Genomic DNA, 18,117 nt, shown 5'->3' with positions numbered 1-18,117 from the left:
TCCATAAAAAACCCAATATATTCTCGGTACTGCATAAAAGATAGCACAGCATTATGTCGAGTTACTGAACAGCAGCAGAGCTCGTAAAGAAAGCTTATTAAGCAGAAAGTGCTATATGTATATAAAACTGAGCCACATAGTATGTAGTATAATAATTTTGACGAGTGACCACAATGCCCGTTTTGTGTTGCATGGCTTATTGGTAATCCTACCATCACTAAGCCCCTATTATTTATTGCTAATTTTCTCGAAGCAGACTGATAGGTTTTACCTGTTTAGAGCGAAAAAGAGTAGAGACATCAATTTCCTCTGTAAACTGTACTCCTGTTAGCAAGAACCAGCCTGAGCATGTGCCATATGTGTTGCTTCCCTCTCACAGTTCCTTTCAATACCAGCCGAATTTGCTAGAAATGATATAATGCATGTGGCTGGAAAATCAATAGATCAACAATTATATAATACTGCCATAACGATATTTGGCAAGATCCAGTATTGTTTGAGATCACAGAATAATGTTGGTACATACAAAAAATTCTCGTTCTTATCTAATTGCACGGCCTCGATTAACCATTACAAAATAGCCACTTTGTTTGAGGAGGTGTAGTAGTAACAGTATGTGGTAGTGGAGAAAGGGAAGAGAAAAAGTTTGATACAACTTTTCGTCCCTTATAATTCGGATTGAACAATGAAAAAAGAAGGGAATAATGATCCTGTTCATCCTTTGCTACTGTTGACTTTGATGTACCCATGTTTCCGAAACGGGCATGTGGTTATGAAATAGGAGACATACAAAGTGTCTTTAGAGCTTCATCATTAGCGACACTAAAATCCTTTAAGCATACCGCCAGTAGCACTTGGTATTTATCTCTCTATTGTACTACGCTTGGATGCAACGTTTTCTCTCGCTTCATCTTCTCCTTATTGATTCATCATGCGAGAAACCAAACTAAATCCAGAAACAATGCCGAAATATGGAGTGAAATGATGATGGTATCTGATGCAAAATACAGAACGAAGAGACTTGTATCATAGGCTGGGATAAACGCGGGTAAGATACTTCGATGATTATTATGCATTTAAGTATATTTTGTTGCCGCCGGTCGTACTACCATCAATATGTAGAGGTATCAATCATCCGATAAACTAATATAACATAATGGCTTACAGATAAGCCGCATTTGGGAACTGTACATGTCTACTTGAAAAAAGCGAGACATTTTTTTCACTGTCGTCATCTTCCTTCGCTCGTTGGACTCTTTCATCGTCAGATCAATCTCTTTTCCATAAATCACAAAGAAGAATAGCCAACTTAGAAAAACTGCTTGTGCTACCATTTAAGCACGAGCGGCATGTGGTTTAGATAATCATCAGTGGAACACGGGGGCTGCAGTACATCGCTCACCTGTGATGGTAATCGATTCATCTTTACAACAGGCGTCCGAAAGTAATACACAATTCAGATTTCTCACCAGATTTTCCGTTGTACACCGTCCTATTGTACAGAGCCAGCAACAGTGACTTCCCTTCTGCTGTTTGCAATAAAGTTAAGCGATTTATATATAGGTCCCATAGCTGTCTGTGTGGCAACAGTTTTGTATTTAGCTGATCTTCGAACATGCCAACAGAATCGATGGACCTCTTGTTATTAGGTCATCTGAACTCGAAGTCCAATTTTAAATGGAACTACAGTAGCCGTGGTCATTACCAACATCACTGATTAGTTTACATGTGCAGCACTTGAATGTTTTATATGGTCACCGAAACATCAAAGCATCAAGTACGACGAAAATGAACTGATTTTTTATTATGCAGGGTTATCAAAAACTAAGCTGCATCATATTAGAGAATCTGCTCAAATGGTGTTAAAATAACTGGAGCTATTTGATACAAAGTCGAATACGCCATCCCATGAGAACTTCCAATATCATATTCACATACACGCGACAAAGCAAGACAAGAGACGGATTCCAGTCATTTCATCGACTGATATACAGCGGGAACAGGTGATACAAAATAATGGGAAAGTAAAGAAAACATTATTGTCAACTTTGCATGTTTGTTTGCAATCGTCAGAAAGGAGATTTGCTGTATGGCCTTACACACGCACGTACAAATCTATGCTGCCTTCAAATATTTGACACTAATTTAATTCTTCTCTCCTTTATCTCTACTATTATTAAGTTTGTATGGCTGGCCGAGAAAGAGGGGAGAAACAACCACTACTAAAAACGCAGCAACAACAAGCTCCCGGTGAAGATAATGGTGGTGTAGATGCAGCAAAACAAGATTTGGCTTGCTCTATAAGCAAGACACTGTCAACCTATGATAGTGTATCTAGAACGAATTCCAAAGCGGTTGATCTGGAAGATCTACGTGACGAGGATACACAGCAACAACCATCACTACTAGATACCTACTCTCCAAGCTCAAATATAAACTTTACGCTGATCACTATCTGGCAAGATTAGCAGTTTTAAGACAGTCTAAAAGGGACCCATGTGAAAAAAAGGAAGCTCATATAATCAAATATGCCTCTATTTAATTTCTGTAGCTTGTGTATCGGCGCTTGCCTTCCTTCGTTAGATGTCTCGATCGTTTTTACCATCATGAACGAAATTGGCACCGAATTCCATAGGTTGGTATATCTTCGGAAAAGGAAGAAAAAAGGGCCCAAAAGGGTACAACGAGGGTAGGGGGGAAATAGGAAAGCGAACTTGCTTGGCTGACCAATGTGCGTGCATCTTGGCTTGAGAATTCACTTGCACATGTATAAATCTTTTATAGGGCAAATTTAGCTACATGGCTTCACACATCGTATGCAATGAGCTGCCTCGCGACTCTTCCAATAGGTAATTGCATCAAACGTATCACTGCTAAAGATAAAAAATCTACTTAGTAACCTGAGATTAATGCATAGCTGGCAAGTTATCCGATGTCTTTGGCCGCAAGTATATCATGTTGTTGCTGGTGGCACTATTCTTCATTGGCTCGGTGGGATGTGGGATAGCAACATCAATGAATCAAATTATTTTCAGTCGCGTAATTGCTGGATTTGGCGGCGGTGGATTGCAGCTTATGAGCAATGTGGTCATTCAAGATTTGGTTGCTCCACAAAAACGCGGCCAATACCAATCTTATGTCAGCAGCGTGCAAACGGTATTTATTGCAGTATTAACACAATGCCATGTAACGGGAGGACTTACTACTAAAAATTAGCCATGTTCAATTGTTGTGCCATTATGCACTAGCTGGGTATTGCACTCGGATCGCCTTTGGGTGGATTTATTACAGATACATTTGGATGGCGCTATTGCTTTAAATTAAACATCCTTCCACTCATTGGTATTGGCTACTTTTATGTTTTCCACTTTACCAATTACAATGTTGTTACGGAAAAGAAGACAGACGATGGCGATCATGAAGTGAATAATAGGAAGAACAACAACAACGCAACGGTAGAACATCTCCTCCTCTGGGAAAAACTTGGATCAATTGATTTTCTTGGTGCATTTATTCTTGCAGTTGGCAATCTCGCATTTGCTATCACTGTTTTGCTCGGTGGTAATACCCGTGAATGGACTGATCCACTTATCACCGCAACTATGGTGACGACTATCCTTTCATTCATACTGTTTGGATTATACCAGACCTATTGGGCAAGATCCCCACTGATATCTCGGACCTGTATTGCCAATCGAAACGTTGTGTTCTCGTCGCTAGCATACTTTTTCATTTGTATGAGCAATGGTTCCGTAGATTCCACTGTTCCGCAATTTTTCATGGTACGAGCAATTATCTGATAAAAAGAAATTGGTTGGCGAGAGTTCTTTCATAATCTTTGTTTGGATTATAGGGTGTACTTGGTTTTTCCACTTCACAATCGGGTTTATGGACCATGATGAATGCTTTGGCTGTACCTATTGGATGCTATTGTGCTGGGAACTATATTCGCTACCAGGGCCGGTTCCGTAAATGGCTGTTGCTTTCTGTCGCCGCATATATGGGGGCATTACTGACCATGAGCTGTTGGATGGTATCTATGATACCGTTTGCCATGGGGATAGTGTCCATGGTGATCCTTGGATTTGGTTTTGGATCGAGCTTAGTTTCTTTATTAGTTGCAGTAACCAGCGATGTCTCATCAAAAGGTATAACAAGTGTATTCTACAGCATCATGATGTTGCTTGGTTATTTCTCACTCCTTGTTTTATAGATGTAGCATCGGCCATGTCAATTATGATGCTCTTCCGATCCATGGGGCTGCTTTATGGAACAGCCATAGCATCTTCGATAATACAATGTAATCTAAAAGTTCTTTTAGAGTCTCGAATCAATGGTCCTTCTGCTGAACAGGTAACATTTTCCCAAACTCTGGCAAAAGGTTTCCCCGTGCTCGAAAAATACTTAAAAGAAATTCGCGGTAGTTGATTCGCTTTATCCGGACTTCAATCCGAGAAGTTCACACGCTTTCTCCTCGATTGCAACAGTTGGTGGCAAACGTTCTTGGGCAATCGTTGCAAAAGGCATACTTGTTTATGGCGCTTTCATGTATGGTAGCGATCTTACCAATATTGTATCTGAGGGATACGAATCTGAAGAACGAGCAGCCAACGGCTCCAAACAACAAACGGATAACAGTTGCTGCCGTTGTTGCCGTTACAAGCGATTCATCTTGACCATTTTGACGACGAGTTGTATGTTGTTCGTATGTTATAAAGTTATCTTCCATTTGAACTCGTAGCATAGAGCCAGACTCGCCAATTATGCGCTGCAGTGTAGCAGTCTGTGTATATATTACTGAATAGAAGCAATTCTAAGCATTATTTTCGTCATCAAACTGTGGCGGATGTTGCTGTTGTGTGTGGATGTGTCCAGACAGAAACGCCGACCGATGTGAAGTTGAACGGTTTTTTTCCTTCTCTTTCCTTTTTTTTAAACTTGCCCTTTTTCCTTTTTTTTCCCTTTTTATTTGCACAAACACGTCGACCGAATAACCTCTGTAGCATCAAACGACAAAGTAAACGACATGGGTGAAAGCGACGACGATGTATCTTCGACCTCAACACGAAACTCCTTGCTACAGCAAGAGCGCCCATTAAAAACGTACAACACACTCGATGTTCCCGGTAAACAGCTAAACACAGAACCTCTTCAATCGTCTTCAAGGACGACCAGCGGCTATACACAGGAGGATCATACCAACGAGATTGGAAAACTCAGCTTAAATGTGCTGACGATGTGGTAAGTAGCACATTGAACATAATACAGCTGACATAACATGAATAACAACATACTCTTGTTTAAGAATAGTCTTTGTATTGGTGCAGCACTGCCAAGTCTTGATATTTCAATTGTGTACACAACAATGACGCAGATTGGAAGCGAGTTTCAGAGGTATTACGCGGCTTTTGTCAGTTTGATTGATGTTTTGAGGCTGAGGTGGTACAAGAAAAATCTGACTTTTCTTTTCATCACGTTATAGTGCACATCTGTCAAATTGGATCCACAGTGCATACACACTCTGCACACTGGTCACAATGGCCTCAGGTAAGACAGGAAAGTATATCTTATATGTATCAGCAAACTAACTGTCACTCTGTCTTTTTACTTTCTCAGCTGGAGGACTTTCGAATGTGATTGGCCGCAAACCAGTGCTGGTTGGACTCAATGTCTTGTTCTTCATTGGTAGTGTAGGCTGTGCATACGCCAGAAGTTTCCCCCAACTTGTTGCTTCAAGAATAATTGCTGGAATTGGAGGAGGCGGCATCGCGCTTTTTGGAAATATTATCTTACACGATCTTGTTCCAAGCGAGAAAGTAGGATCCTATCTGTCGTATCTCAGTACAGTACAAACGGTATGCAGAAAATTAACTTGTCACATGACGCCGAGGCTCGTCAAGTTGCTTTTTAGTTTACATGGCAGATTATTTTGCTCAATCAACTAATAATTGATTCTATGGCGGGAATATAGCTCGGTTTTGGACTAGGCGCGCCAATTGGAGGTTTTATTACTGATTATTTTGGCTGGCGATATTGCTTCAGGATCAACATTCTGCCTTTAATCCTTATCCTTTACGTCTATATTTTCCATCTTAACAACTACAGCATCGACGAGAGCCAGAAAGCCGAATTGACCACCAAGGAGAAGCTTCAAAAGGTCGATTTTGGTGGTATTTTTCTGGTTTCTATTGGAAACGTATCCTTCACATGCGCACTTTTGCTCGGTGGAAGTTATGGATGGGCAAGTCCTCAAATTATTTCAGCATTGATCGTTGCACCAATTGCATATGCTTCATTTTTTCTCTACGAGCGGCAATGGGCCAAGTATCCATTGCTATCTCGCGCAGCAGCTAATGATCGTAATTTTACCACCTCGTGCGTAAGCGTCTTTTTGGTCGGCTTATGTGAATCCGGTGCTCTTGTGTTAATACCTCAATTCCTCATGGTAAGTGAAAAAATAAACAGGATGTGTAACGCGTTGTATGCTTGTATGCAGGAGGATGCCGTATTCTAAGGGTAAAATTGTTGGTTATAATAGGGCGTACTTCATTTCAGCACTTCCGATGCTGGCGCATGGATCATGATTGAAGCAATGGCGTGCCCAGTTGGATGCTTTGTAGCAGGACGGTACATGGAGCGCACTGGTCGATTTGCTCGATTTACGAGTGTGAATATCCTGCTATACACATTATCTATGGTGATGTTGTACTTCTGGATAGGCGATCGTATTCCTCTTAGTGTGGGTACATTTGGCATTATTGTAGAGGGTACTACGTACGGATGCTTTATTGTTCCCATGATTGTTGCTTGCACCAGCACATTGCCTAAAGAATGTAAGTCTTCCACTTGTTAACCGATAATCATACATGCAAACGATGATAACATTCAAACTCTAATTGTTTGCAATTTCAACTGTTTTTTATCTAGCCGCTGCTACAGCAATGTCCATGTGCTTATTGGCACGCAGTGTTGGCTATTTGACAGGCGCAGCCGCTGTTTCAGCAATCATTCAATACACTTTGAAAACGCTGCTACCACAAAGGATCAATGGTGACGACGCAGAACAGGTAAGACTCAAGAAGTAATATAACAGAATAGATGATCTCTAGTATTGGACAATCAAGTTTATTAATTGCAATTTTTTTTTTAAAAATTAGCTGATTGAGTTTATCATCACATCTATCCGCAAAGTCAGCACCTTGGCCCCGGAGATCCAGCAAATTGTGTCGGATATAATGATTGAAGCAACTCAACGTGCTACATTAATCGTAGTTGCCTTCGCTTTTTTGGCGTTTTTGGCAAGCTTGCAATATCAAAACATCAATTTATTAAAGAAAAATGACAATACTGAAGAAACTCATGGTTAACAGTCCGGTTTTCATAGCACACTACGTGACAGCTTTCTAGCAATACACTAGAACATGTATACTTTGTAATTTTTTCTATTATATTTGTATCTTTTAAAAGTATCTATCTTCTGCAGAATAAAATATACTGAAGTGCACTTTATAACTTTAACTCACTGCTCATGCATGAAGATCCTTTTATATGCAATATACAACGACCGGTCCAACTCACAATGCTCACGGGACCCTCTTCCCGGATGCCGAGAGTGATCATCTCAGTTATATCTAGACTAAAACTGCTACTATCACACAACGCCGGATGTGTTGCGCTCGGACATCAATTTAATTTTGAAAAGCGTACTGTACATTGAATCTTCAACGCTCCTTCATGTTGCTACAGTACAGTAGAATCATAATTTTGATTGCTTGTTCATTGGACTACGCTTTCCTGCAGAAATTATAGTTATTAGCGGGCTAATATTGATATACGTTACGCTAGGCACAATATAGACATTGTAAAAGGAGACATTAGTAAGTACCACATACTATTACCTGTAGGTATCAACATAAAGTAGAAATATCAAAGGCCAGTCCAATTGGATCCTAGTGTATGCTGTGATGATCTATCCTGTGCCGCATTAATTAGCTCTTCTTCTCCGGCTTGCTCTTCTTCCTTTTTCTTTATATGACTACAGTACTACTTGTACAAATTGTGTTTGGTGAACGTAGTCGTACTGGTCAAACAGACGGAGTGGATGTTGGACCGTCCACCCCTTCTTCGTCTCCAAGCTCCCGGTTTTTACCAGGTTTACGAAAGCACGATTACGAAACGATCGAAATAGTGGGTGGCGACATTGATAGCTACCATAGCGGTAGGCAAACTGGCAATATGTAATAGAGGAGATGATCCCAAAAGTCGATCAGCACACTTGATGGTTCTGCAAATGGAGAAGATACGAGCAACAAACTAGGTAATCTCAGCTTGACTGTACTGACCTTGTGGTAAGTGTTGTATAAATACGAATGCCAAAATTTTCGGATATAATACAGCGATGAAAAAAATATCATACTAATCTTAAATCCTGTAACTCTTTTATGTACTTTAACTTTTAATTGGTATATTTCAGTCTTTGCATCTGTGTTGCTTTGCCTTCTCTTGACATTTCTATTGTAAATACAAGTATGACGAAAATTGGCAGTGAACTTCAAAGGTACATAATGGCATGTGATAGTCCTGGATGATACAAAATGATACTCCATTTAAACGTGTACTGCGTTGTATATGTAAAATTTTATGTAAGAGATGCAATTAATAATGTATGTATTGATCACAAATTATGAGTAAGTCACCCTTGTTGATCGCTATCATCTGTCTCATTGGTTGTTGCCGAGTGTTTCTCCTTTTTAAATCCGACGTTCTGATAGCGCAATGCTGCTACCAAAACCAAGAATGATCCAAGAGTGATCATGTAGAGTGCCACACCCTGTACTCCCAGAGACAGTACGTCCGCCACAATTTGCTGAATCTCCGGAGCTAACGTATTGACGTTTTGGATCGACATGGTGATCAATTCAATCAGCTATAGAACAAAGGTAAGAATAACACGGTCAATTATTCTATTATCATTCCAAAAGTCCACTCCAGAGGAAACATCACCCGTATTATTTTTACCTTTTCTGCATTTTCGCCATCGATTTTAGTCGGTAGTACTGTTTTCAAAGTATAATGTACAATCGAGGATACGACTGCAGTACCAGCCAAATAACCCATAAAACGAGCCAATGTGTAAATCGACAATGCTGTAGCGGCCACTATTGTGGAAGTCACGATTTTAGCAGATAAATCCAGGAGAATAAAGTCATTATCCACCTATTATATTCCTATTGTGACATTAAAGCACTAGAGAATATAAAAACGGTAATTTCATAACAGTATATCCAGTACTTACATTCTTTGGATAGAGTGCTGGTGCAGGCCACAATGATACATACTTGGATACCACCATAACAGACACCTTCCAGAACGATTCCCATTGTACCCACGCTAATCGGGACTATGCCCGACACCCAGTTGTAAAAGACGATAACCATCAAAAGGTATGATGCCATATCTGCAAGTAAAAAGCGTTTAAAGCGACCACTCCATTGCATATAGCATCCAGCTAGAATAGTTCCAACAGGTGTTGCTGCTGCATTTGCCATGACCCACAACCCAGCTTTCGAAGTGTCGAAGTAAAGCACGCCCTAAGAACAAATATCGATATCAACAATCCACAGAATATTGAGTTTTTGAAATTTAGAAATTAGTTCGCTCTATACCATAAGAAATTGCGGTATAACAGTAACGGCTGCTCCTTCACATGCGGCTGCTGAAAAGCTGCATATGCACGACGTCGTAAAATTACGGTCGCGCAATGCTGCGCGTGATATCAACGGGTTGGCTGCCCATCGACGCTCGTGAATGAAAAAGAGAAGGTATCCGACAGCCATTGAAGCCAAAATCACAATCATCTGAGGACTGGACCAGTTGTAAGCATTTCCTCCTAGAAAGAGGGCACATGCTAAGGATATGTTGGCAATAGAAAGAAGTAAAATTCCACCGAAATCGACGATCCGAAGTCTTTCCTTTATCGTCAAACCGGCTTTTTGGTTTTTCTGAGGTCCCGTGTAGTTTTGGAAATATAAGGTGTAGATAGCTATGATGATCATCATGGGTATAATGTTGATCTTGAAGCAATATCGCCATCCGAAATAGTCTGTAATAAATCCACCTATCGGTCCACCAAGGCCAAATCCAAGCTTTCAAATCATAATTATGTATACATATTAGGACAGCGCAGAATAAGAGAACGATGAGTATATTACAGAAAACAGAAGCCTTGTTCAGCTTACCATTCCGGCTGTATTGTAGTATCCTAAGTATAACCCAAGATGTTCTCGAGATACTATATCATGAAGAATTATATTACCAATCAATACTATCCCGCCACCTCCAAGACCCGAAATTGCTCGTGCAATAACCACTTGTTCAAACGAATTTGCATATCTATTAAGGATGTTTCAAGCTTTTTAGCGATAGTCTACGTTTTTTAATTGGTGCTGTGTCTTACCCACACCAAAAGGATCCAATCAAGAATAACATGTTGAGTGTAATCAATACCGGTTTTCGTCCAAATGCATTTGATATCCCGCCCGCTACAGATGATTGAAAGTCGTTAGTTCGGTGTAGTACGTCACTACAATATTGTGCCTCGTTTTATACAAAGTCTTCGGTACCTGCTGGCATTGTGATGAGAGTGCAGAGTGTATAGGAGCCGTGTAACCAACTTGCCGATTGCGCACTAATTAAAAACTTAAAAGATCAATCACCTTATTTCCGAATAGCCAGATATTGGAATGCTAAGCCAAACAAAAAACACTGTTGTGAGAGGACAATTCGCGTTTATCATACCTTTGAAATTCACTTCCAATTTTGGTCATTGTCGTGATTATGATGGAAGTATCCATGCTTGTGAATGCTGCACCGATGCAAAGGCTTAAAAAGATGAGAGAGCCATTTGTAATCGTATTAACAAGTAAGTGGGCTTTTTTTAATATAATTTACATGACAATTTGATGCAGCTTATATACTATCCGTGGAACCCGCCATTACCACTACTATAAGTTACTGCTACTCACCATATTGTTAATACCGTCAAATCGAGATTTGTTGATTGTTTTTGGAAGTCTTCTCGATCTGTGTCGCTTTTCTTTAATCTGGACGGTTCAGCAGCATCATCACAATCATCATTGTCATAATGATATATATCAATCGTGTCGTATCCTTTTTGAAAATCTGACAGTAATAGAGATTTTTGCGAGGAAGAAATCGAAGGTTCGTCGTCCTCGATATCAATGGTTTCTAGGTGACTACTTGTTTGACCGGTACGATTATGCGTATTAGATGCCATATAAAACCAGCTTAAGTTTGATTATTAAAAAAGTTTTGGAAAACGGAAGAAGATGAAGGGAGAGGGAGGAGGCTGCCAAAGTCGTTGCAGGACCAGTATTCTGATTTCCTGCAGGTCGATGTTTGCCGTTCATCGCGTTAGAGCATCAGCGCATGACGCTAGACCAAATTTAGCTCATTACTTTTCTTCATGTGCCTTTTTTTAACGCCTAACACCGTCTTCCAGGATTGAAGCGCACAAGGTACTGTTCGCTTTCCCGTAGGTCGGTATAACCTTTTACATTACCAAAACGCAGTATAGCAACTCTTACCTTTGCCTTTTAACATAAGGTTGATTCAGATTGATTGTGTAATGTACCCATTGCCCCTTTTCTGTACTAGATTGCTACATACCTACATTATGCAGCTTACGTCGTGCAAATATGATACAGCAAGTCACCAGAAATTACCAGCATTCTTATGACGACGCACAATCACCGATATGATAGCCAATCCAATTACAGAAAATCCTTAGCAAAAGACTGATAATGTATAACATATTTAAAGGCTTCTGTGTTAGATATTGCTACCATGTACAACCGCTGTCATAGAAATGACAGACCTATCTAACCGTAATAGAATCTTTGCCACGGCTACTCCACTCACTAAAAGAAGAAAATGCTATAATGTACTCGCCTTTTCCACAGATAAGATTGGCGTGGTACAGTAATAAATGTACTTGAAACAGAATTTGTAATGAGTACTCAATCCTGTAAAACACCATTTTTTAACTTCTTCTCAACGCATCGAATGCGTTTTCAAGTCGATTCGTTGGCGTCCCACCTTTGAAAATGGCCTACGATGATAAACAGTGGTGGTCGACCCTCTTGGGCATCACTATCCGCCCATTGTGATAGCAATTTTGGATGGGAATCCAGGCAGGCACGATCCACATTGCGTTAACGCAGAAGCTCATGTCCGTTGACAGAGTACTGTTTCCATCTGTGTGGTGCTCCTACAATGATGCTATATCTGATACATGTTTAAAACCAATTGCACTTCAAAGATACAAGCACACATCGGGATTCATGATGCCAGTATATTGACATGGGACTCGTTTTGGTATACGACAGTTTGCGTCCGTCTATAAATATTAAATACTTATGCACCTTTCAATCACAGCTGCCACAATGTCCTTAACGCTTTCCCGTAGATCCAAAATGCGCTTGTTCAATTGAAGGAAGTCGTAGAATCCAGTAGGCAAAAAACTTTTGGTATATCATATAGCTTATTATTGTAGAACTCACTTCCATTTTCGTAGAGAGTGCTGCCTGACGAAAGGAATCGTCACCAAAGAAGTCCGTTCCTTGTAGCTTTCGGGCCTCTGTTTTCAAAACTCCTTCCGGTCATAAGGGATTTGCAGATCCAACAGATAGTACTGTATAGCTGTTTTAGCTCGACCAATCTCGTTTTGCCAAGCTGCAAGTTGCATACTCTGCTGCGTTCCCTTTGTTATTTATTTTTCTGGACCTTGGCATTCCTGGCAAGTTTTCGTTAGCCTACATACGGGTCTTCTTTGTTTGCGATACTTCGTAAGCACGCTACAAAGCTTCTTGAATATGCAGTTCCTTTGAGTTTAACTCCACCTAGAGAATGTCATCAAAAGCGGGTTTTTTTTATTTAGATTTCAATACAAAGTGCACAGCATTTGCGCTTGCACCGAGCGTAGTTTGACCGAGAAAAGAACTCATAATATCGAATGCCTCCTCAAGACCACAACTTCGTAAGCCTTGGCATCCGCAAGAAAACCTGCGTTGTTGTTAATGCCAAAGTCAAGCATGCAGTAGTACTTGCAATGGAAAGCACGGAGAAGAAAGGGCAAAAAGCTACTCAAACGAGCTGTGTTTTATGACAGTGTCCCCAACATAATTCTCGTAGGCCCATTCGCATGCCTGGTTACTTTTAAGGTACTCAAACACACACCCAACACCTAAAACACACCCACACACGCGTGCGTAAAAGCAGAAAAGACGATGACGTATATCATACATTGTTCATGATTGGGGTTTCTTTCATCGCATTTTTGGCAAGTTTATATTATCTAAATATTAGCCTAAAGAAAGACTAAACAAATGTAAAGAATCTGACAATTAGGTTAAATCCTACGGTGCATTAATAGAGCTTTCTAGTATACTGTAACTTACATAGCATCTATGCTATAACTCTATACGTCTTTGCTACAGCAGCTGTTTGTACAGTACTTGATAAAGAATGTAATGCGAATCATCTAGAAAACCCTTTGCCACTGAGTAGTCGATGATGGGTGCGGCGTTGCATGTACTTATAAGTGATAAATAATAATACCTGGTCTAGCTCAGAACATGCTCACGAGACTTTTTATTTACATAGTGTAAGCGAGCCAATTTTGGTATAGTGAGTATGTGGCGTTGTTGTTGTAACGCGATTAACTAATTTGTCGTACCGAAGATGGTCTCCTTTTTTAATTTCGCACTCTTTTTGAAACCATCCTCGGTCGACTATCTTTATTGCTATTTTACTATGGTTTATAGCGGGTATAAGCATATCGATGATCGGACGACCAATAATGTAAAGACTGCAATTATCGAAGACGACAACGTATCTTTGAGCTCTTCGTCTCAAAATTCGCTATTGCTAGCTGGGTCTCCCAAGAGAAAATATGAGTCCATTGATATATACGCAGATGACGACGATGTAAATGATTATGAAGATTGCAAGCGACGAGAAACCGGAGATGACAAGCACGCCAAAATAGGCGAGTCATCTACGACACTCAAAAGCCTTGGACAGGAGCAAAAAAGGCATGATGACAGTGACCGACTTGGAAATCTCAGTTTGACGGTGCTGACAGCATGGTGAGCTCCGTAGTAGTAATACAAATACGATAGCTGGATTATTGTACTTATATATCGTAAACTTGTTTCTCTCAAGTTTGGGCATAGGAGCAGCCCTACCCGGTTTGGATACTTCTATTATATTTACAACAATGACAAAAATCGGAAGCGAATTTCAAAGGTAAGTAGCATCAACTATATACCTGATTATGTTTCGAAAAAAGATGGTGACCAGTAGACTGGCCTTTGTTTACAGTGCACAAATGTCAACATGGTTGCACAGCGCATACGCACTCTGTACTCTTATCACGATGCCGGCAGGTATGATATTAATGATTACTATGCACATGCAATTTCAAATCACCAAGACGTATAAAAAGCTCTAAACAACAAGCAACCAAATTATAATATATATGTAGCGAGTGCGCTGTCAAACGCGTTTGGACGAAAGCCAGTATTGATTACACTCAACATGTTGTTTCTGATTGGGTCATTGGGATGTGGGTAAGTTGTGACAGGTTCATTTCACTGTGTATAGGAAACTTTGCCATAGCAATTAAAATTTCACTACTGGTAGCTTTGCACGATCGTTTGAGCACGTTGTTGTAGCCCGAGCAATCGCAGGCTTCGGAGGAGGTGGGATCGCCCTGATGGGTAACATCATTCTCCATGATATTGTATCTCGAGATCAACTGGGATCCTATCTAGCCTACCTCAGCATGTGTTCAATGGTAAGTTGTGTTTTCTCTGTATATATCAAGCACCTCTGAAGTACGATTATCATTGGTTTATCGTGACAAAAAAATCTATATACTATATTGTTTTAGCTCGGGTTCGGCCTTGGTGCACCCATCGGCGGATTTATTACCGACTACTTTGGATGGCGTTATTGCTTTAAGATCAACATTCTACCAATGACGCTCATCCTTTGCATATACACTTTTCGATTGAGAAACTACAGCGTATCTCAAAATCAAAAGGCTGTTTTGACGACAAGGGAAAAGCTGAAAACTGTTGATTTCGGTGGAATATTATTGCTTTCCGGAGCGAACACATCCTTGACCTGCGCACTTTGGTTTGGTGGAACCTCTTACAGTTGGTGTAGCCCTCAAATTATCCTGGCACTAGTTTCAACACTGATTGGGTATATACTGTTCTTGATCCATGAGCGGCGATGGGCAGTGTATCCTTTGTTGTCACGCGTGGCATCACGCGACCGCAATTTCACAACATCGTGCGTCTGTATCTTCTTACCGGCAGCATGCGAAGGAGCAGCCCTTACTGTTCTACCGCAATTTCTCATGGCAAGTATACCTGTATATTTCATTTGCTTTTATTAAAAGAGGTTAATATGCGCCTTTAATACATAGATGTACTGCTACTCTTTAAAAATTATAGGGTGTGCTACATTTCAAAACCTCCAAAGCTGGTTTGTGGGTTATGATGAACGCAGCATCTGTTCCCGTTGGGACATTTATAGCCGGACGCTACATGCACTATACTGGCAGGTTCAAGCGCTTTGTAAGTGTGGCCATGACATCTTATATTATAGCGGTTGCCATATTCTATAATTGGGCCGGCGGTAATGTTTCCAAAAACCTGGGTACCATGGGGATCGTTTTGGAAGGCGCTTCGTATGGATGTATCAGTGTTTGCATTATCGTCGCCTGTACGAGCACTTTATCCAAAGAGTGTAAGTACGCATGAGCTATCATTCAAATGTTTACATCGATATTATATTTACAAACCAGATATATGAATCGATAACTGAACTTTCGTCATCGTTTACGTTTTTCAACAATTTTTGATGATAGTGGCTGCTACATCTTTGTCAATTTGCACACTAGTACGTTTCGTGGGGTATCTAATAGGCGCGGCGGTCGTATCTTCAATTGTTCAATATACTTTAATAACAGAGCTGCCAACCCGAATTGAAGGTGAAGATGCAGAGAAGGTATACCTACAGATGACGACGGATCTTAACGTAGAAAGCTAAATGCCAAGCACTTTCATCCAAGGCTTGGAAAGAGAACGTTAACTAATGCACTACGCTCTTTCGAATTTTATAGCTGATTGAATTTATCATTACATCGATCCAAAATGTTGATACACTGGCTCCAGAGATCCAACAAATCGTGACAGAAGTATTGGCTCTTGGAGTGCAGCGTGTAGCGCTATTCCTAATTACGGGGGGCTCACTTACATTTTTGGTAGGAACAACAAGGTTCCAAAATGTAAGCCTGAAAAAAGAGAATCGGCCGTCTGCAACTGCCACTGAGAACGACCGACAATAATGACAAAGTCATTTACTTTCTTTGTACGAGATTGTTCTAGTTAAGCACGACTATTTACTTGTTTAGCTTCATATATCCCCTATCTCATATAACGACCATGTGTTACTGAGTACGAAATAGAAGGCTGCATAGGTGTAATATGTATACCGTATCAAGACGAAAAAAAAAACGTAACAAGAACAACTTTAAGACTGAAGTGTATGAAAGAATAGGGCTCAGCTGTGAGGCTTATTTGTTTTAATGTGCGTAATGGAGTACGCAGATACACAAATACGTCGCGCAGATCTTTATTGATGCCGACCACTGCAATAACTCGTTCTTGTTTCTTCATTACCAAACTTTCTTTTTTCCTATATGATATAGAATACGGTGGGATGATTTTAAGCCATATTGACCATAGTACTGGTGGAAAAACTCTTAGCTGTGAAGTGAATGACACTATTGCCAATGGCGATGGTCGATTTTCGACAGTCTCATCACAAAGCTCCTCGCTATTGCTGGCGCATGAACAAAATCAATCATATCAAACAGTGATGACCAAGAGAGGAAAAGCAGGTAGCAATTGTTGTATTATAGACGAATTGACGAGTCCTCGGCGACGACAATCAACGCTCCCACTCCGACAGTGCTGAAGACAAGCTTGGAAACTTAAATCTATCTTTATTGCCCTTGTGGTGAGCGGTGAGCGTAGCTGTCATCAGAGAAAGAAAAACAGAAGAGTGGTGCGGGATTTTCATTGCTAAATAAGGGTAGCTCTCCTAACTCTTGATGTCTCAATTGTATTTAACATCATGCTGAAGATTCGAAGCGATTTGAAGAGGTAAGCGTTATATGCTAGATACGATACGTCTTTGTGTGTCCTCATTCAAATTGTACTATAATTATTTCTCTATTGCTGCGTACTTACTATCTATAGCCGGCAAAATGCCAAATGCATCTGGACGTAAGTCGGTATGGTTGCCTTCAACGCACTTTTCTTGGTCGGCTTTAGAGGGTGCTCAAGGAGTCAAAGTTTATACAATATTTAATAACTCACGGGAAGTTCAAGGTTTTGGAGGTGATGGGATTATCTTGAGAGGAAACGTCATAATCCACGATACATGGCCTACGAAGAACCAGCATCTTAGCTCTCGTAAACAAATACAGCAAAGACAGCAAGTTGTATTAGTTACTCTGATAGTTTCCAAACCAAAGTACTATACCTCACAATAAAAGAAGTCTATAGCTTTACTCTTGGTGCGCCTGTGAGTGGTTTCATTACAGTAGGGACATTTTCGGATGGCGCTGTTGATTCAAAAGCAACATTCTCCGTATATGTTTCATCTTATAAGCTACAGTGTTGCTATTAAGGGCCTGCTAGCAGCATCTATAAAAATTGGATTTGTCCATAATAAATAACCTTAGTACTGGTTTTTTTTTTATGGCCTGGAGGCAAAATTCATTTCCAATATAGTGTCCAGAGGAGTGACTGACTATTGGGTGTGAATACATGTATGAGAAAATGAGGAACAGAGAAGTGACGGAAAAGAGAAAACTATTTATATGTGCGATGATAGATGGCAGTGGCATGAGCAGCTACTGCCTGCGGAATGAAAGGATGGTCGTCGAATTTGAAAGACCAATGTGCTGACCAGATCGCTTGAACAACCTTAGTACTGTTGATTTTGCAGGATCAG

The 18,117-nt window shown here is 40.3% G+C and overlaps 4 protein-coding genes across 4 annotated transcripts; 3 read left to right on the top strand and 1 right to left on the bottom strand.

Annotated features, from left to right (window-relative positions):
* Positions 1 to 3,015: 3,015 nt before the first annotated feature.
* On the top strand, positions 3,016 to 4,676 carry BDB00DRAFT_871997 (major facilitator superfamily domain-containing protein; the record flags this gene model as incomplete). The annotated part of the gene is made up of 6 exons (XM_053126899.1): positions 3,016 to 3,156; positions 3,249 to 3,782; positions 3,854 to 3,968; positions 4,065 to 4,148; positions 4,214 to 4,353; positions 4,425 to 4,676. 6 exons carry the CDS (start codon positions 3,016 to 3,018, stop codon positions 4,674 to 4,676), a joined length of 1,266 nt encoding a protein of 421 aa, XP_052980015.1.
* Positions 4,677 to 5,026: 350 nt separating this feature from the next.
* Positions 5,027 to 7,367, top strand: BDB00DRAFT_787656 (major facilitator superfamily-domain-containing protein; the record flags this gene model as incomplete). Its single annotated transcript, XM_053120720.1, has 8 exons — positions 5,027 to 5,241; positions 5,311 to 5,394; positions 5,483 to 5,547; positions 5,617 to 5,855; positions 5,972 to 6,445; positions 6,539 to 6,833; positions 6,928 to 7,067; positions 7,158 to 7,367. 8 exons carry the CDS (start codon positions 5,027 to 5,029, stop codon positions 7,365 to 7,367), a joined length of 1,722 nt encoding a protein of 573 aa, XP_052980014.1.
* A 1,591-nt stretch (positions 7,368 to 8,958) lies between these two features.
* On the bottom strand, positions 8,959 to 10,539 carry BDB00DRAFT_762987 (major facilitator superfamily; the record flags this gene model as incomplete). The annotated part of the gene is made up of 5 exons (XM_053119369.1): positions 8,959 to 9,158; positions 9,296 to 9,590; positions 9,666 to 10,145; positions 10,239 to 10,392; positions 10,457 to 10,539. Coding segments are annotated over 5 exons (1,212 nt in total), but the record flags the coding sequence as incomplete, so codon positions are not given.
* Positions 10,540 to 14,371: 3,832 nt separating this feature from the next.
* BDB00DRAFT_762983 (major facilitator superfamily domain-containing protein) lies at positions 14,372 to 16,143 on the top strand (the record flags this gene model as incomplete). Its single annotated transcript, XM_053119368.1, has 6 exons — positions 14,372 to 14,468; positions 14,567 to 14,651; positions 14,725 to 14,878; positions 14,975 to 15,463; positions 15,546 to 15,840; positions 15,962 to 16,143. 6 exons carry the CDS (start codon positions 14,372 to 14,374, stop codon positions 16,141 to 16,143), a joined length of 1,302 nt encoding a protein of 433 aa, XP_052980012.1.
* Between the last annotated feature and the right edge of the window lie 1,974 nt (positions 16,144 to 18,117).

Source organism: Zychaea mexicana, assembly GCF_025766255.1.
Source record: "Zychaea mexicana strain RSA 1403 chromosome Unknown BDB00scaffold_33, whole genome shotgun sequence".
Taxonomy (NCBI): Eukaryota; Fungi; Mucoromycota; class Mucoromycetes; order Mucorales; family Lichtheimiaceae; genus Zychaea; species Zychaea mexicana.
Note: the sequence above shows the minus strand (reverse complement) of the source record. Positions and strands in the feature narration are given on the sequence as shown.